We start from the raw sequence: 21077 nt of genomic DNA, 5'->3' as shown, positions 1-21077 counted from the left end.
TGAGTCCTATAATTTTCACCAGATATAAATCGCAAAGCAGAATAAGAGTTAAGATCTGTTTATTTGACAGGGACCGTGCTCATTAATGGACATGTCAGTTTTCACTTCAATGTAAATGAGCCAGAGTTAGCCCGCCGCGTGAATGACTGTATCCAAGGGCTTAAGGATAGAAGGAGCAGCATTTCTATATAACATCACCATAGTCCAACACAGAGAGAAAGACTGCTTCGATAACCCTTTTTCTACAATTTACTGGGAAACTAGCACTGTTCCTATAGAAAAAAAAAACAATCTTTTGTCTTAATTTGCAGGCAAGATTGTCTATATGGCATTTAAATGTAAATTTCTCATCAAGCCAGATTCCGAGATATTTGTATTCCGAGACCCTTTCTATTTTTGTTCCATTTGAGGCAGTAATGCACAGCCTATTATAATCAATGTCTCTGGCCCTAGAGAATAACATTAGCATTAAGTACTAGCTTCAAACTTTTTACAGAGTTCTGAAAGGCATTAAAAGATTGCTATTCTATTGCAAGCTGGACAGAATCTGCAATACAATAAATAATCGTGTCATCAGCATAAAAATGGGCTTGACAGCCATCTAGCGACATAGCCATCCATCCATCCATCCATCCATCTTCAACCTCTTATCCGGAATCGGGTCGCGGGGGTAACAGTTCCAACTGAGACTTCCAGATTTCTTTATCCTGCGCAACTTCCACCACTCCCTCTGGGAGTATACCGAGGCGTTCCCAGGCCAGTTTGAAGATATAATCCTTCCATCTGGTCTTTGGTCTGCCACGGGGTCTCCTCCCAGTGGGACGTGCATCGAGGACCTTCCTAGGAAGGCGCTCGGGGGGCATCCGTACTAGATGCCTGAACCACCTATGCTGACTCCTTTCCAAGTGAAGGAGCAGCGGTTCTACTCCAAATCTCTCGGGTGATTGAACTTCTCACTTGAATAGATTGAACCTATCTCTAAGGGAGATACGAGCCACCCTTCTGAGAAAACTCATTTCGGCCGCTTGTACCCGAGACCTTATACTTTCGGTCATGACCCACACACAGTCCCCTAACCATAAATGGCTCACCTGTAGACATAGTGGACAGTTTCAAATTCCTGGGTGTTTACATAACAAACTCACTCACATGGTCTCTAAACAGCAAAGGTATCCTTAAGAAAGCGCAGCAGCGACTGTACTTTCTGAGGCGCCTCGGGAGATTAGGCCTGAGCACCAAGGCTCTTGTAAATTTCTATCGCTGTACCAGTAAACAGTTACAGAGGATTGTGAAGAAAGCTGCCAAAATCATTGGCACAGAATTACCACAGCTACACACAATCTATAACACACGCTGTAAGAAAAAGACAGAGAACATCTTAAAGGACAGCAGTCATCCCGCCCATTCCCTGTTCTATCTCCTCCCATCCAAAAAACGTTACCAGAGCATCTCATCGCACACCACTCGTTTCAGTAATAGTTTTTATGCTCAAGCAATCAGGTTGCTTAACGAAGAGATGAAAGCGAGACGTAGGTAGTCATGTGCACTGTACGCAGTTTTTAAACTGTACACTGTTACACTGTATAGTTTTTGTTGTTTTTGGGTTGTCTGGGGTGACTTGTTGTTGTCTTGTTGTTTTGGGTTGTTGTTTTTGTGTGTAATAAGGCTGAGAGTGCTCCTGGCACAAGCATTTCATTGTATGTCTGTACCTGTATGGATATGCGTGTGACAATAAACCTGAACCTGAACTCTTTTTTCTTCACAACAGTGCGATTTAGCGAATGCAAAACCGCTCCTGCTGCTCCGATTCTCGCTGATCTCCTTCTCCGTCTTCCCCTTTCTCTCACTTGTGAACAAGACCCCGAGATACTTAAACTCCTTCACCTGGGGTAATGCCTCATTCCCTACTTGGACTGCACAATCCATCGGTTCCCTGCTGAGAACCATGGCCTCAGACTTAGAGATGCTGATCCTCATTCCGGCTGCTGTACACTCGGCTGCGAACCGATCCAGTGAGAGCTGAAGGTCTTGGACCGATGGTGCCATCAGGACCACGTCATCCGCAAAAAGCAGTGACGCAACCTTTAGCTCACCAAGCCTTATACCTTCTCCACCACCACTTCGCCTCGAGATCCTGTCCATGAAAATCACAAACAGGATAGGTGACAAGGCGCAGCCCTGGCGGAGGCCAACCCCCACCGGAAATGAATCCGATTTATTAATATATAAAGTAAAAAGATGTAGAATATTCTCCAAGAGGAATGAAGCCATTTAGACTGAGTCATGTTAGATTAGAACCACTTCAACCATTATTCTATGCTTTAGAAAAATAGCAGATATATTGTGCAAATGTTCACGATTTCTCAAAAATAGCAGATCTACAAGCTCGCTGAGCGCACCGAGTGCCTGAGCTGGATGGAAAACATCTCCTGCGTGTAGTTAGGCTGTGTGGCCTGTAGATGTCACTGTACAGCCATGCATGCAGCAGCCCTCTGTGCAGTGTGTTATTAAACCAGAAGCAGACAGAATCAGCACTCAGCAGTATACAGATCCATGACAAAAATAAAAAGTAAAAGTTCATTTTTTTTAACTCATTGACTGCCAAGGCCCGAGTTTCCCGAGTTATTACAGTAGTCCCAGGCTGCCACAGCCCGAGTTTCCCGAGTTGGAAGCCATTTTGAAAAAAAAAAAAAAAAAAAAAAAAAAAATGTTTTCAATTTTCTTTTTTTTTATAAAAAAAAATCTAAAAATGCCTCAAATGTATTAGGCATGATCGCAATTGCGAAATTGCATCTTTAGCCCCATAACAAACAAATCTTTCAAAATGTCAAAAATGGCTGTTTTGTCTGACTTTGAAGGCTTGTATCTCATGAATGCCTGAACGGATTTCCAAGCAGACTTTTTTGTTTGAAAGCTGTTAAAAAGTACTACACATATGGTGCATGATCTAGGCATGGGCGTGCACGATCCGTGCACTAAAAATTGATCCGTGCACTAGAAATTTAGGAACGTGTCATCCTGGTACTTGGCGGCCATCTTGAAAAGGGCATATATGTGTATATTCTTTTTTATCACATATTCCAGATACATTGCCTATGCACTGAAATATTATATTATTTAGATCTTGTGAAATAAAATGTCGCCGACCAATCATCAAGGACGATTATACACGAAAGAAGATGGCATACAGCTCATGAATATCAACATCCATTTATAAAGTATAACAATATTATTATTATTATTATTACACCAAACAAGGATCCATTTATAAAGTATAACAATATTACACCAAACAAGGATTTGTGACTCAGCATGACTGAGGGGCAGTCATTTCGGAAGGCATGGTTTTTCACTACTGCTAATATGATTTTTTTTTTTTCTAAAATGAAAAAAGCCACAAATGCATCTCAAAATATCTAGGCTACATTTCACTTAAACGCCAGAGCTTAACTCTGCATGTAAATAAGACTTTTTTTTAATTAATGTGAGAGATCGTCAGGTCATTTGCAGGTTAGACATTTATTTAGAACTTGAATATCTCAAAAGTAGGCATCATTCTGTATAAGCCATATCTTCAAAACTGTTTAGTCAATCTCCACAACCAATATATCATTTTGTAGCTATGATCCCCAGCTTTCAAATGAAATGAAAAAATTAAAATGAGAAAAAATGCAATGACTAGCCGTCAGCTGCGCCGGGACACATTTATTCAACCTTCTGAAGTCTGCCCTGCAAGCCAAATGGCGTCATGATACGTCATGATGACGTCATGATAACGTCCTCCGGTGACATTCAGAACTAGAAAAGAATTTCTAAGAAATTTTAAGTGTGCCTGCAGCTCGCTAAGTCTGTGCAACCTTGTGTAGCGGTTGGTGTTAGCATTAGCGTTACATTTTTTAACATTAGCATTTTTTGCATAAGCTTTAACATTATGGTTCTTCATATGACACCACCCACATGTCTGTACGACAAACAGATCACGAGATAAAGGGTCACTTCCTGTTTGGTGAGGGGCACTTCCTGTTTGGCGAAATAGGCCCCAATTAAGGTTAACTCACTTAGCGCCGAGCAACTTTCGGGGCGACTAACTAATGATGGCGTTTAGTGCCGAGCGACTCGGAGCGACTTTTATATAAAAGCATTGTTTAAGCTTTTAATTTGGGTTGATAGACGGAGCGGAACGGTTAGCTTACCTTCGACTAGCATACAGATGAAAACCGTGAAAAAAAAGGATACGATTATGACGTCACCTTTAAGCCATAGCTTCCTGTTTACGTAGGCCTCTGTTAGCCGCTAGGCTCAATGCAAACCATCCGACCCTCACGTAGCTTCACTAGGTCGGATTTTGATTCGGAAACTTTCTGTGTGGCATCTATATACGTTCCGATGCCCATACCAATGGTGGTTTGAGACGATCAAGCACGAATTGAGCAGTATTGAGCTCAAATGGCGGCCCGCGGCCTGTCCATTGAATGTCAATGGAGAGCATGTCATTGTACCATCCTGTTATGTCATGAACCTTGTTTTTTATTCTGACTTAACATGGGACCATGGAAAGTCTATGAGCTATGGCTCACTCTAGTGGTCATCTTGTGGCATCCGCAGGCACGTGTACCTGTTTATGTAATGTGATTTTGGGGATTCAATATAGCTATTTCCTGGCGTTATAAGCGCAGATTCATATTGAAATCTGGCTCGCTCGGCGCTAAGTGAGTTAATGACTCTTAATCAAGTCATTTGATGACACCCACGCGTCTGTACGACAAACAATTCATGAGATATAGGGTGACTTCCTGTTTGGTGAGGGGCACTTCCTGTTTGGCAAAATAGGCCCCAATTAAGGTTAAGGACTCTTAATCAAGTCATTTCACACCACCCGCGCGTCTGCACGACAAACGGTTCACGAGATAAAGGGTCACTTCCTGTTTGGTAAGGGGCACTTCCTGTTTGGCGAAATAGGCCCTAATTAAGGTTAAGGACTCTTATTCTTGTCATTTGACGCAACCCGCGCATCTGTACGACAAATGGTTCACAAGATCAAGGGTCACTTCCTGTTTGGTGAGGGGCACTTCCTGTTTGGCGAAATAGGCCCCAATTAAGGTTAAGGACTCTTAATCAAGTCATTTGATGCCATCTACGCGTCTGTACGACAAACGGTTCACGAGGTAAAGGGTCACTTCCTGTTTGGTTGAGGGGCACTTCCTGTTTGGCGAAATAGGCCCCAATTAAGGTCATGGACGATTAATGAATTAAAGCTGCAAGCAGCGATGACCGGGCCCTCGCAGCTCTACCCACGTCACAAGGCCAGCAGCCAATCAGAAACCAAACAGGAAGTCAGCCATTTCGACTAATTAGTGGCGTTTTGGCACATTTTTGGCCGTTATCACGGGTCGCACTTTAACGACAGTTTTTTGAGAGAAAATTGTTTTGTGAGAAAAAAAAAGTTTTTTGAGAAAAAAAAAATTGAGAGAAAAAAAAATTTTTGAGAAAAAAATTTTTTTTGAGAAAAAAATTTTTTTTGAGAAAAAAAAATGTTTTGAGAAAAAAAAAGTTTTTTGAGAAAAAAAATGTTTTGAGAAAAAAAGTTTTTGAGAAAAAAAAATTTTAGAGAAAAAAAACAATTTGAGAGAAAAAAAAACATTTTTGAGAAAAAAAAAATTTTGAGAAAAAAAAAATTTGAGAAAAAAAAATTTTTTGAGAAAAAAAAAATTTTGAGAAAAAAATGTTTTTTGAGAAAAAAAAAATGTATGACACCAGCCGCGAGTCTGTATGACAAACGGTTCATAAGTTATAGAGGCACTTCCTGAACATTTCTGAGAGAAAAAAAACATTTTTGGGAAAAGAAAAATTTTGAGAAAAAAAAAAATTTGAGAAAAAAAAGAATTTTGCTGAAAAAGTTCCCTTTTTCAGCTGTGAGACTGTAGTCTAATTAGCAGATGTCATCTCTTGTCGAATCCCCACACCAAAAACTCCACTCATACCTACAAACCTCCAGACATCACCACTTTGATCCTTAATTGGTGGACCATATTCGTTTGATGTCACAGCAGGAGCTAATGACCGGCGCAATTCACACATCTATTGTTTGTTTTTCCTTGAAAGCAAATAATGACCGCGCTAATTGATCCATTGGTAACTGGGAGCTATACCAGTGGTTCTCAACCTGTGGGTTGGGACCCAAATTATTTTGTCCCCAGATGATTAACTTAATATGCACCATTTTAACAGTAAACAAACCAACAAAGTCTACGTCTATAGAGCAGTATCTGCACATTTCTAACATGACAAATTAAACATTGGCCAAATTGTCAAATATTAGAGGCCCATTTCTGTCTCATATAAGTGCAACCATTTTTAACACGCTGTCTGTGATGAGGGGCTGCCTGCGGTGCTGAACTGACTGACTTCGTTCTCGTGTGCAATGGGAAAATTATCTGTCTGTCTGTCTGTCTGTCTGTCTGTCTGTCTGTCTGTCTGTCTGTCTGTCTGTCTGTCTGTCTGTCTGTCTGACTGACTGACTGACTGACTGACTGACTGACTGACAGATAAATGAATTAATAGGCCTACTGTCATTGCATTTCCATTTTTCAATAATAAACCGAATAGCGCAAGTAGGCCTATAGGGTCAACGAGTCAAGTCAACCCAATTAGCGCAGCAGTCCCACAGCTGGTCTGAATGGACTCTGACCAGCTCTGCGCTTCTCAAAGTTACATTAGATAATTTAAACCATTGCGGCACATTTTCAGACAACTAATGATATAGTCTATTCTGCATTCTGGTTGTCGTCACACCAAATAACGGATTACTTCTTCATGGACCTTCAAAATGCATGTTGATCACAGCGGCAGGCCGGCAGCGACAGTAGGTAAAGGGTTATTCAAAATTCACAGTCTTTATTCAGTTTATTGGATGACTTTTCAGACAGTAATGAATAATGATAATGAATGCAGGAGCAGCACAGCCAGCCTGCAGGTGCACTTACTGCGGGCGACCACCGTGCACCCAAATCGATTATCACAACAACCATTGATCAGGCATCACGCAATATTTTGGCATGCATTCCATGTTTATTTTTAGGCGGAGCAAATACCGGTAGGCCTACATATTAGTTATTAGGCTCTGAATCTATGATGATGATCGGCTTGGCCTTTTCTTCTTCTTTTTTTTATTTTTTGGTGCCCTTTGGCAATGTGTTCCCAGACGCACAGGACGCACAGTGCGTCATGTATATTATACGTCCATATAATTAACTCATACAGTGCCAGGCGACTTTTAGAGCAACTTTCTCACTATGGGCTTCCCTGCCAAGCGACTTTGGGCGACTTTTACTTAGAAAAAAAACAAAACAAAAAATTTTTTTTCAAAAAATTTTTTTTTTCAAAAAAAATTTTGGACCCCAAAAAATGTAGTAGGCATGATAGAAATCGCGAAATTGCATGTTTAACCCCCATAGCAACCCCATCTATCAAACATGGCAGCCATCTTTGTTTACATTTTAGGAAAACATAATGGCTATTATCTCAAGAATGCCTGAACGGAATTCCAATCTTTTTTTGTTTGTTTGAAAGCTGTGAACAGCCTGCACAAACATGGTGCATGATCTGTGCATGGGTGTGCATGATCTGTGCACTACAAATTACATGGAAGTCTATGGAGAGGGCTGGCACTAATGCCACTCGAGGGCATTTTTAATTGGCAGTAAGTGAGTTAATAGGCCTATATGGCATTCATATTATTAAGTGTGCCTGCCATGCAACGCAATGGCAAAACACTTATTGTAATCCGCCATACTTAATTAATTAATTAAGTCCATAGTTTCGCCACAAATTTCTGCACGTAATAACTGCCGCACAATTTACGCCACCCACGCAATATATACATCAAAACGTGCGGCTCGGCCGGGAATAGGTTGCTATTACTTTTCTTTCCGATCCGCGTTACCATTGCGACGTAATTCGCAAAAAACGACGCCCAAAAACCCCATTGACTTAGAATGGGGGAAATTTCGGGACGTAATAACTGCCGCACAATTTACGCCACCGCCGCAATATATACATCAAAATGTGCGGCTCGGCCGGGAATGGTGTGCTATTACTTTTCTTTCCGATCCGCTTTACGATTGCGATGTAATTCGCAAAAAACAACGCCCAAAAACTCCATTGACTTTGAATGGGGGACTCCGAAAAAAACCCAGAAACTTTGGCGCCACATAACTCTGCCATACTTTTGCCTAGCAACGTCATTTAAAATGTAAAATGCTCACACAACTTTGGTCTTTTTCCGACCAATAGCTGTAATTGATTAAGCCTCGCCCCCTCTTTAACAGGAAGTGCCCTTCACCAAACAGGAAGTGCCTCTATAACTCATGAACCGTTTGTCGTACAGACTTGCGGCTGGTGTCATACCTTTTCTTTTTTTCTCAAATTTTTTTTCTCAATTTTTTTTTTCTCAAATTTTTTTTTTCTCAAATTTTTTTTTCTCAAATTTTTTTTTCTCAAATTTTTTTTTTTCTCAAAAATTTTTTTTCTCACATTTTTTTTCTCAAATTTTTTTTTTCTCAAAAATGTTTTTTTCTCAAAAAATTTTTTTCTCAAAAAATTTTTTTTTCTCAAATTTTTTTTTCTCAAATTTTTTTTTCTCAATTTTTTTCTCAAAAATTTTTTTTTCTCAAAAAATTTTTTTTCTCAATTTTTTTCTCTAATTTTTTTTTTCTCAAAAAAAATTTTTCTTTATTTTTTTTTTCTCAAAATTTGTTTTTCTCAAAATTGTTTTCTCAAAATTATTTTTTTCTCAAAAAATTTTTTTCTCACATTTTTTTTTCTCAAGATTTTTTTTTCTCACAATTTTTTTTTCAAAATTTCTTTTTCTCAAAAAAGTTTTTTTCTCAAATTTTTTTTCTCACAAAACAATTTTTTCTCAAAAAACTGTCGTTAAAGTGCGACCTGTGATAACGGCCAAAAATGCTCCAAAACGCCACTAATTAGTCAAAATGGCTGACTTCCTGTTTGGTTTCTGATTGGCTGCTGGCCTTGTGACGTGGGTAGAGCTGCGAGGGCCTGGTCATCGCTGCTTGCAGCTTTAATTCATTAATCGTCCATGACCTTAATTGGGGCCTATTTCGCCAAACAGGAAGTGCCCCTCACCAAACAGGAAGTGACCCTTGATCTCGTGAACCGTTTGTCATACAGACACGCGGGTTGCGTCAAATGAAATAACGCTAATGCTAACACCAACCGCTACACAAGGTTGCACAGACTTAGCGAGCTGCAGGCACACTTAAAATTTCTTAGAAATTTTCTCTTCTAGTTCACTTTATTATCGACATGTTGCAATTATAGGTCAATATAATTAATATAGGATATAATGCAGCAGCACTCTTTATGTGCAAAGCCCTAGTGTTGACGGGGGTCCGGCCGTTCTGGCTCACCTTAAGCCCTGCTGGTGGAATAATCTGCTCAAATTCAAAATTTCGGAATGGCGAGGTCCCGTCTGCAATTCCGAAACCCCCCCTTTTCGAATTTTAAAATTCGAAAAGGGGGGGTTTCGAAAACGGGGGGTTTCGAAAACGGGGTGTTTTGAAATGGGGGGGTTTCGGAATGGAGAACCGACCCCTATGAGGAGATGTGTCATGACCCAAGGAATCCAGGGAAAAAGGAATTTTAATTTTCCGACCCACGGTCCAAGAGTTACAGGCCAAAAGGTAAAGTGGACTGTTATAGCGCCACCATAAGGCCAACTGACGAAATTATTTTTTATTTAATCCTTGATATCATTATAAATCTCCTCTCCAAGTTTTGAAACTGTAGCCCCTATGGTTTGCGAGAAAAAAAATATTGAATGTGAGTTTTTGCGATTCCCATTATAGGTCAATGGGTAAAATTAATTCACTAATAAATTAATATCAATTAAACGATACAACTTTTTTCTTAGAAAAGTAATAGCAACCTATTCCCGGCCGAGCCGCACGTTTTGATGTATACATTGCGGCGGTGGCGTAAATTGTGCGGCAGTTATTACGTGCAGAAATTTGCAAGAACATGACCGACCGACTTAAGTATGGCGGATTACAATAAGTGTTTTGCCATTACATGGCAGGCACACTTAATAACTTCACTTTTTCAACTTGTGGAGGACTAACCCTTACTGCTTAATAACCACAGTGTTAGGCTATTTTAAAACAATGTAATGTCTATGACTCTTTCTGTCTTGTATATTATGTATGCTTGCTGCATGCAGTGGCATGTAGACATTGCAGGAACCATGTTTGTCCAGTAGATTGATGACTGGTGCAAGTTAATAACTCACTAAGAGAGTCAAACTAACAAAAAAACTAAAAGAGTGTCAGGAGACCTTTAAAATGCGGGCCTAAATGGTTTGGCAAAGTTGCAGGTTTCCATGAAGGTCATGTGACCATACCTTCCTTCTGGAAGGTCATGTGACCATACCTTCCTTCTTGATGGTCATGTGACCATACCTTCCTTCATAAGGTCATGTGACCATACCTTCCTTCATGAAGGTCATGTGACCATACCTTCCTTCATAAGGTCATGTGACCATACCTTCCTTCATAAGGTCATGTGACCATACCTTCCTTCATGAAGGTCATGTGACCATACCTTCCTTCATAAGGTCATGTGACCATACCTTCCTACATGATGGTCATGTGACCATACCTTCTTCATAAGGTCATGTGACCATACCTTCCTACATGATGGTCATGTGACCATACCTTCCTTCATAAGGTCATGTGACCATACCTTCCTTCATAAGGTCATGTGACCATACCTTCCTTCATGAAGGTCATGTGACCATACCTTCCTTCATAAGGTCATGTGACCATACCTTCCTTCATAAGGTCATGTGACCATACCTTCCCTCCTCGATGTCCAGGATGTTCTCTGGCAGCTTCACGTTGAGGGTCTCTGGCAGCAGGAAGACCACGCCCCCACTGAGGACCCCCGTCAGGGAGAAGATGAGCGCAGGCAGGGACCCCCACACGTCTGCCAGCAGCATCACCATAGGAGCCAGGGACCCCCCGATGCGACCCACAAAGGAGGTGTACCCCAAACCACACTGCCTAAACACACACACACAAAATGTAGGAGTTGGCATCACGTTAGTTTGACTCCTTCTGTCTTTCCTATAAGAGATGCACTTTCAAGGACTGTGCACTTTTTGCATGGCACTTAATGCATGCACTTTATGGCCATGTGCACTTTATTTTATTTTAAGGTATCTGTCCGCTACATGTGTTCTGTATGTTGTTGTTTTTATTGTTTGATGTTCTGTTGTCTATGTACTGTCTATGTGTTGTCTATGTACTGTTGTCTATGCCGCTGCAACCCATTTGCCCTTCGGGGACACTAAATAAACGAACCTTGAACCTTGAACCTTCTGTTCCACTGTGAACATAGCAGATCTACAAGCTTCCAACGCCTAGACTCTGCTCCACGATTTCTGCCTCTAATATTTGACAATTTGGTCAATGCTTCACAAGAGGAACTAAAAGTCCTTCATTTGTCACTTTAGAGATGTGCAGATGTACTAGCATAACACAGGCTGAACACACAACAACCAGATGTACTAGCATAACACAGGCTGAACACACAACAACCAGATGTACTAGCATAACACAGGCTGAACACACAACAACCAGATGTACTAGCATAACACAGGCTAACCACACAACAACCAGATGTACTAGCATAACACAGGCTAACCACACAACAACAACAACAACAACAACAACAACAACTTGGTTTACATTGGATCAGGGGCCATCAATATGTCTGTGTCACATTTTAGATTTAATGTTTTACGTGCCTTAACAAGGTTCTTATTTTGATAACAAGAAGCAGTTACTGAATGTCAAGTATCCAGGTTTTCTATACAATATGTATGACACCAGTTTACTATGACACTAGGAGCCCACAACTACTAGTGGAGTAGTAGTGGACTAGTTTGCAAGGATCCACTGGGTGTGCAAATGGAACCAAATTGGATCCAAATGCACTTATGTTCTATTTGTACATTACAGTTACAGGCCTGTTCATTTAGGGCTCTCTCCTTGTGTGTTTCTGGTAATATTATTGTCCACACATTTAGTGTGTCCGTGGCAAAAAATGTAATTTCGACAAAAACATTCCACCACAAGCCAGCATGGTGACGACCCTCCACTGGGTGAAAATAGGGGAATTGTGGACACATGCATTTATTGTCTAGTCTACTGATCCACTGAGAAATGTCTTATCTTCATTCTGAATACAGTGTTTTACCATAAACATTCCTCTGCCAGGAAGAGACCAGGCAGGAGAGGCAAAAGCAAGTACGCTAATGCCACAAGTACTCTTTACTCCAGTACAAGTACTCTTAACTCCAGTACAAATGAGATGAGACACTTGTAGTTTGTATCACTTAGGGTAGAGCTCTGTGGTGTAGATTAACTCACCTCAGTACAGTAGGGTAGAGATTAACTCACCTCAGTACAGTAGGGTAGAGATTAACTCACCTCAGTACAGTAGGGTAGAGATTAACTCACCTCAGTACAGTAGGGTAGAGATTAACTCACCTCAGTACAGTAGAGTAGAGATTAACTCACCTCAGTACAGTAGAGTAGAGATTAACTCACCTCAGTACAGTAGAGTAGAGATTAACTCACCTCAGTACAGTAGGGTAGAGATTAACTCACCTCAGTACAGTAGGGTAGAGATTAACTCACCTCAGTACAGTAGAGATTAACTCACCTCAGTACAGTAGAGTAGAGATTAACTCACCTCAGTACAGTAGGGTAGAGATTAACTCACCTCAGTACAGTAAGGTAGAGATTAACTCACCTCAGTACAGTAGAGTAGAGATTAACTCACCTCAGTACAGTAGGGTAGAGATTAACTCACCTCAGTACAGTAGAGTAGAGATTAACTCACCTCAGTACAGTACAGTAGAGATTAACTCACCTCAGTACAGTAGAGATTAACTCACCTCAGTACAGTAGGGTAGAGATTAACTCACCTCAGTACAGTAGGGTAGAGATTAACTCACCTCAGTACAGTAGAGTAGAGATTAACTCACCTCAGTACAGTACAGTAGAGATTAACTCACCTCAGTACAGTAGAGTAGAGATTAACTCACCTCAGTACAGTAGGGTAGAGATTAACTCACCTCAGTACAGTAGAGATTAACTCACCTCAGTACAGTAGGGTAGAGATTAACTCACCTCAGTACAGTACAGTAGAGATTAACTCACCTCAGTACAGTAGAGTAGAGATTAACTCACCTCAGTACAGTAGAGTAGAGATTAACTCACCTCAGTACAGTAGGGTAGAGATTAACTCACCTCAGTACAGTAGGGTAGAGATTAACTCACCTCAGTACAGTAGAGATTAACTCACCTCAGTACAGTATGGTAGAGATTAACTCACCTCAGTACAGTAGAGTAGAGATTAACTCACCTCAGTACAGTAGGGTAGAGATTAACTCACCTCAGTACAGTACAGTAGAGATTAACTCACCTCAGTACAGTAGGGTAGAGATTAACTCACCTCAGTACAGTAGAGTAGAGATTAACTCACCTCAGTACAGTAGAGTAGAGATAAACTCACCTCAGTACAGTAGGGTAGAGATTAACTCACCTCAGTACAGTACAGTAGAGATTAACTCACCTCAGTACAGTAGGGTAGAGATTAACTCACCTCAGTACAGTAGAGTAGAGATTAACTCACCTCAGTACAGTAGAGTAGAGATAAACTCACCTCAGTACAGTAGGGTAGAGATTAACTCACCTCAGTACAGTACAGTAGAGATTAACTCACCTCAGTACAGTAGGGTAGAGATTAACTCACCTCAGTACAGTAGAGTAGAGATTAACTCACCTCAGTACAGTAGAGTAGAAATTAACTCACCTCAGTACAGTAGAGTAGAGATTAACTCACCTCAGTACAGTAGGGTAGAGCTCTGCAGTGTAGAGGAAAGCGGTGGTGAAAGCTGCCTCAGAGAAACCTTTCCCCACCACAGCCACACAGGTACGAAACACAGCCTGTTCTGAAGACAGAGAACACAAACATCATCAGACATCAGAACTCTGTTCTGAAGAGAGAGAACACAAACATCATCAGACATCAGAACTTTGTTCTGAAGGGAGACGAGGGAGACAGGCATCAGGTTCAATTAACATTGCATCACCACTTTCTCTTTCCACCTCGGAGGAAAGCCTGGTATTGGCTTACAACGGACCGTGTGATCCGGTCTAGGCGTGGCCTAAACCGGAATGAGTAAGGGTCGATTCAGAGTCTAATAAGGAGCCTAACTAATTTCGGTTTGGGAGGGCTCCCCGACCCGAAATTGTTTGAGTTCTGGGGGAGTCCATTCATACTTTCTTAACGGCTAGTGCCGAAGTCGCTTGCACATTTTGGAGGTCCATGGCATGACAACGTTTGTGGCCGATACATGAGCGTTGCAGGGCGGATACATATCTGACTGGCCCTCGCGCTGCATGCTGAATGACTGGAGGTCCAGTGAGTAGCAGCTCCAGCAGGCAGCAGCACCAGTTACGGAGTCTCTTCTCTCTCTCATCACTCTCACAAACGCTCGAGCTCTGTCGAAAACATTTAATCTACAAGCTCACATTATAGACGTGCCGCCTCTCTTGCTGCATGCATGTCATCACACAGTCACAACTCGTCGTGGAAAACCTATCAACACGGAACACTAGCAAAGTTGTGTTTAAGCTCTTCTTTTCTCTTGAAAACGGTCGGCGACTAGCGAGACACGCAGCAAAGCTGTGTGTGTGTCACGAGCGCGCACGCCTCCCAGTCCATCACTCTCGTCTCCAGCCAGAGCGAGAACCAGCTGACAATGTATCCGCTCTGCGGCGCTCAATACACGGCCATACAAGCATTTGGAAGTCGGCGTGTCTCCCTCCCAAACAACCGCTGTTTCCTTGTATTTACAGCCGAGAATATGAACTTGAAGCCGGGCTGAATGAATAAGAAGACACCGCTGAGCACCCAAATTAAGTCGGGAGGTCACAACATTTTGGCAGCACCGAGGAACCGAGTTTAGTCGGTTGATGCTCTCCCGACCATGGAGGGCAAACCCATATGTGGGTCTGGACAGTAAGTTAGGCTCCTTATTAGAGTGTGAATCGACCCTTAGACAGGCCGTGTTTAGACCAATCAGAGCTCTACCTGTGGGTATGGCCGTGTTTAGACCAATCAGAACTCTACCTGTGGGTATGGCCGTGTTTAGACCAATCAGAACTCTACCTGTGGGTATGGTTGCGTTTAGACCAATCAGAGCTCCGGTGATGATGAGTGACCACGCCTGCACGTTCCTCCGGCCAATCCGCTCCAACAGGAAGAAGGTTGCCAGCTTGGCGGGAATTTCTATCAGTCCGTAGACGAACTGCGTCAGGTACATGTTCACCCCGAAACCTGTAGAATTATTAATATAATGAACTGGGTCACCATGTTCACCCCGAACCCTGTAGAATTATTATTATTAATGAACTGCGTCAGGTTCATGTTCACCATGTTCACCCCGAAACCTGTAGAATTATTAATATTAATGAACTGAGTCAGGTACATGTTCACCCCGAAACCTGTAGAATTATTAATATAATGAACTGGGTCACCATGTTCACCCCGAAACCTGTAGAATTATTAATATTAATGAACTGGGTCACCATGTTCACCTTGTTCACCCCGAAACCTGTAGAATTATTAATATAATGAACTGGGTCACCATGTTCACCCCGAAACCTGTAGAATTATTAATATAATGAACTGGGTCAGGTACATGTTCACCATGTTCACCCCGAAACCTGTAGAATATTAATATTAATGAACTGCGTCACCATGTTCACCCCGAAACCTGTAGAATTATTAATATTAATGAACTGAGTCAGGTACATGTTCACCCTGTTCACCCCGAACCCTAGAATTATTATTATTAATGAACTGGGTCAGTTACATGTTCACCCCGAACCCTGGGGGGAAGGAAATAGAATTATTAATACCAGTAAGACTCCCTAATCGGGAGATAAGTGACCGTCAGGTCGCAGCGTGATTTTAGGGCAAAATGTGTAGGAGCAGAGTCCAAAAATGTGTTTGAAAAAATCAGCCTGAAGGTGGCGCTATATGGGACAGATCCATGTTGATGAGATGAGTGTAGACATACTGTTTACCGATTTGCGTGATTTTAGGGCAAAATCTGTAGGAGCAGTGTCCAAAAATGTGTTTTGCAAGAATCGGCCTCATGGTGGAGCTAGGGGGCCATGTGAGAATATGAGCAGGGCAAAAGTGTGACATGTGACCTGTGACGTGTGACTGACAGACTGATTGACAGCCGGTGGAGGTTTCGATAGTAACTGCGACCTGACGGTCGCAATTAATATTAATGCGTGGTTCGTGCGGTCATGCGTCCTCGATCAATGAAATATGCTCCGCTGATGAGCTCAATGGTGAGATCAATGGAATAAAATAAATGCATGAAATGAAATGATTAAAACAATGAAATACAATAAATGATAAATACAAATAGAATGAAATAAACAACTGTAGGATAATTCCATACCTGTGATGTTCAGACTGATGCCGTAGTAGATGAAGGCTACCGCAAACCTGAACACACGCACGCACGCGCGCACACACACACACACACACACACACACACACACACGCACACGCACGCACGCACGCACACACGCACACACACACACAAACGCATGCACACGCACACACACACACACACACACACGCACGCACGCACGCACGCACACACACACACACACACAGATCATTTAAAGTAGCAAATTAATATTTCTTTCAATTTAGTCGTTATGCCAATTAAACTATATATTTTTTTGTATTTTTTTTATTATATTCTTTTGTTGTTCAAATAATATTTGAATGATGATATGTGACTTGTCTGTGAGTATGTCCATGTGGGGAAAAGAAGTCATTGATACACTGTCCATTTTGAATGGAATATGAATATATTATAATAGGTAAGACGGAAGTCTTAAGGAACGGTATTTTCTAGCACTGCTCACTTCACATGGGTGTGATTATTTTTAAATTAATTCTGTGTGTGCGTGCGTGCGTGCGTGCGTGCGTGTGTGTGTGTGGTTAACAGGTCAGAGGTCATCTCCATGGATACCAGAATGCTCCAGAGCAGAGAGTGATGCTCCTCATCCTAGGTGTCTTCAGGAGGTCCAGGTAACAGTGACTCCTAGTGGCCACTTCTGATACTGTCACTTTACTCAGCATCTGCAGCACAGAGAAACACTTTATTAATGACATTATGCACAACTGAGACAATTAGTTTTAATTATATATTAATTATGTTTTATATATATGGGTGGGTGACGTGACGTAACGTTTTCGCTGTCCTCGGTGTCAAACATGTATAAATAAAAATAGATACAGGGTTAGGGTTAGATACATGTTCACCTTGTTCACCCCGAAACCTGTAGTATTATTAATATTAATGAACTGGGTCAGGTACATGTTCACCCCGAAACCTGTAGAATATTAATATTAATGAACTGCGTCACCATGTTCACCCCGAAACCTGTAGAATTATTAATATAATGAACTGGGTCACCATGTTCAGAGGAGCCAAAGGGGCGAGACTGCATTTTCTACGAAGAGCAGGAGGTTGTCTGTGGCATAGCAGAACCGCAACAAGGCAGCCGGTTTGCTACCCTCACCAAATACGACTGGCTGATGTACAATACAGTCTAAATGTATAATCTAATCTGATCTAATACTTTTGTACTTTCACTCACTGGACTGGACAGTGGACAGTGTTAAGGTAGGACCCGAGACAAAACTAGCGAAAATAGCTGATCTACAAGCTCTCAACACGTTGTGCAGCGAGAGCTTGTAGATCAGCTATTTTCGGAGTTGCGCAACCCAGCACTCTTTAGCTAGTGGAGATGTGGTGTAATGTCATGATTCCTAATTACATTTGTTCAACACAAAATGCTGTGTTCAAGTTCAGGAGACTTCGGAAAAAAGCAATTTACCTGAATGCTGAGTTCTGTTTCCACTAATTGGTGTTAATAAAATGTTGCCTTGGCTCCAAGTGTGGCTATGCGCCTTATTGTCTCTTTAGGATCCTTCTGCCGTGGGCCGGCAGAAGACTTAGGTGTGCGTAGCATTCCTGTGCACATCCTCATCATCCATCTACTACTACAATTCTTTCTTATCCCATGTTAAAGCCCTACAATAATATCCTGTTCAGAAATATTAAGGCCATGTTATCCTGGGTAATTGTTTAATCAATCAGTAAAGTTCAGTACTCACTAATAGGTAGGTTAAAACACAGTTTGCTTTGACACATGAAGATATGATCATACGGTGTGACACTAAATCATTTGGTGTGACATTCCAAATAGTGAAAAATCATACCTTTATTAATGATTAAACCAAAAAAATGTTTATGGATTACATAGAGAATATTATCAGGAAGAGTCACAAATATTTGTGTAATTTTAGAGAAAGTTTTGACAGAATACATTTAAAATATGTTGTAAGATCATGAACATGGGCCTCACACAGAGTGTCGATTATGAAAAAAATATACAGATATAATTAATTTTCAAAAAATTATAGTGGATCACTGGTTAGTTATGATAAAGGACTTTGATAAAGTGAGTAACTTAAGAAAGATGTACTCCATTTTCATTTTATGAACAATTATTTTCATGTCACACCATATGACGATTTTAGGCACAAGTACAACAAACTGCTGAATAAAGTCTGATTCCAATAAAATATCTAAAAACAAAATGTATTTCCATAAGGTTGAGAGTGAGTAGAACAAAAGTAAATAACTTTTATGCCTGCAATTTAAAGTTTTTTTAAAAACAAATTTTTTGGGGTGTCACGTCACTGACCCATATATATATATATATATATATATATATATATATATTTATACTGTCTGGCAGAAACCTTGTATCATGAGAGAGAGAGAGAGAGAGAGAGAGAGAGAGACTGCCATTGGAAATTGATGGAAACCAGAAGCAATCGGAAAAACAAAACAAGTATTGGTGGAGCTTCACATCGAGCAGTTTACCTGCTGTAGAATATATTAGTCACCTTATTTTAGATACACTTTATGTGTGAATGATAAAGCACTGATGAAGCCATTGAGTTCAATGGGGGAATGGTGCTGGCTCGAGCTCCATCTGGTTATATAGTTGACAGCTACATTTGCAATTTTCAATTGCATCTTTCTAGTTCTAACTCGTAGTTATTAACTACCTGAGGTTGTAGTTTAGAGGAGGTAGTTTCCTTGCCGTTCATCTTGGCACACTGGACCAGGTACCTCTGGGCCTCCTCGACCCGACCAATGGTCAGCAGCCACCGGGCCGACTCTGGTGTCCACCTGGACACCGGGAACATAACACAGTAGAATGATAGACTCTGGTGTCCACCTGGACACCGGGAACATAACACAGTAGAATGATAGACTCTGGTGTCCACCTGGACACCGGGAACATAACACAGTAGAATGATAGGCTCTGGTGTCCACCTGGACACCGGGAACATAACACAGTAGAATGATAGGCTCTGGTGTCCACCTGGACACCGGGAACATAACACAGTAGAATGATAGGCTCTGGTGTCCACCTGGACACCGGGAACATAACACAGTAGAATGATAGACTCTGGTGTCCCTATGGACACCGGGAACATAACACAGTAGAATGATAGACTCTGGTGTCCACCTGGACACCGGGAACATAACACAATAGAATGATAGGCTCTGGTGTCCCTATGGACACCGGGAACATAACAAAATAGAATGATAAACTCTGGTGTCCACCTGGACACCGGGAACATAACACAGTAGAATGATAGACTCTGGTGTCCACCTGGACACCGGGAACATAACACAATAGAATGATACTCTGATGTCCACCTGGACACCGGGAACATAACACAATAGAATGATATATTCTGGTGTCCACCTGGACACCGGGAACATAACACAATAGAATGATATATTCTGGTGTCCACCTGGACACCGGGAACATAACACAGTAGAATGATAGGCTCTGGCAGGCCGGTGAAATCATCTGGCAGGTCTTTCTGACAGTAATGTGGAGGCAGAAGCCTTGCATGCAGCAGCCCTGCCCACTGTAGTCCCTTTGAGTGTCAGTCAGTGGCAGCAGCAGTCCCCACAGCGATATTTACTATTCTGACCCCCTGGTTTACAACTTCTAACGGTGAGTGGGCTCATACTTTGTTCCAGAGACGGCACGCTCCCCCCCAAAAAACGCTGTCCGCGGTGAGCAGAAAAATAGTGGCACGAGCGGGATGTGAAACCGGGCTGCTTGGATTTGAGAGTCTATAGTGACTAGCGAGCCAAGACACTGAGGTCAGTGCAGTGATGGGGAATTGGATTTGTGTTAGAATAGGACAACTCCAACCCCTGTACAAAGAAAAAAAAATGTCAGTCAGAGGCCCCTGCCCATTAGGAGAGGGGAAGAAATATTGATTTCACCCAACACCCAGACTGGAACAAAAACACCATAGGATGAATGTGCATGCTCTATGGTTAGCTTAGCTGTTATCTGTTATTCCTCTGCTAAAATGTACAAACTCAAATAGGGGTGCATCAGTTCATCAAACTCATTGATGTAGTTTAGTTAAGAATACAGAAAATAGCAGATCTTCACAGTATGTGTTGTGCCACTGTACGAAGAAGTACACAAAGAGGCCTTAATCAAACTAACAATTTAGTAGATTATAAAAACAATTGTGACTTGGATACCAGATTGTCACTGAATGCATGATTGATTTGGCACTTGCAGCAATACTTTGTCGCAGAACTGTAGCACCATCTAATGCATTGTGAGATGTGTGACGCTTGTGTTGTAGTTTGTTGGCCAGAACCACCATTTAATCTGTTTCTAAACCTGATCACATGACTAGCTTTACAACAAACACCAGAAGCACTGTTTAATCTGTTTCTAAACCTGATCACATGGTTAGCTTTACAACAAACACCAGCCTTTCCTCTGAGGTGGGAAGTCTGGCGACACCAGGTTAGTCCATCACGCGTG

General features: G+C 41.5%; 1 protein-coding gene across 1 annotated transcript in view; it reads right to left on the bottom strand.

Annotated features, from left to right (window-relative positions):
- The window catches only part of slc22a7a (solute carrier family 22 member 7a), a gene marked incomplete at both ends in the record, with an annotated part of 33102 nt that overhangs the window by 576 nt on the left and 11449 nt on the right, over positions 1-21077 (bottom strand). Inside the window, 6 exons of the mRNA XM_080722807.1 lie at positions 10872-11078; positions 13930-14038; positions 15262-15429; positions 16571-16617; positions 17156-17265; positions 19270-19393. Of these exons, the coding sequence (XP_080578933.1) occupies positions 10872-11078; positions 13930-14038; positions 15262-15429; positions 16571-16617; positions 17156-17265; positions 19270-19393 (765 nt within the window). The remainder of the gene's footprint in view (positions 1-10871; positions 11079-13929; positions 14039-15261; positions 15430-16570; positions 16618-17155; positions 17266-19269; positions 19394-21077) is intronic.

Source organism: Nannobrachium achirus (assembly GCF_963921795.1).
Source record: "Nannobrachium achirus genome assembly, chromosome: 3".
Classification (NCBI taxonomy): Eukaryota; Metazoa; Chordata; class Actinopteri; order Myctophiformes; family Myctophidae; genus Nannobrachium; species Nannobrachium achirus.
This window is presented reverse-complemented; position numbering and strand designations above follow the sequence as displayed.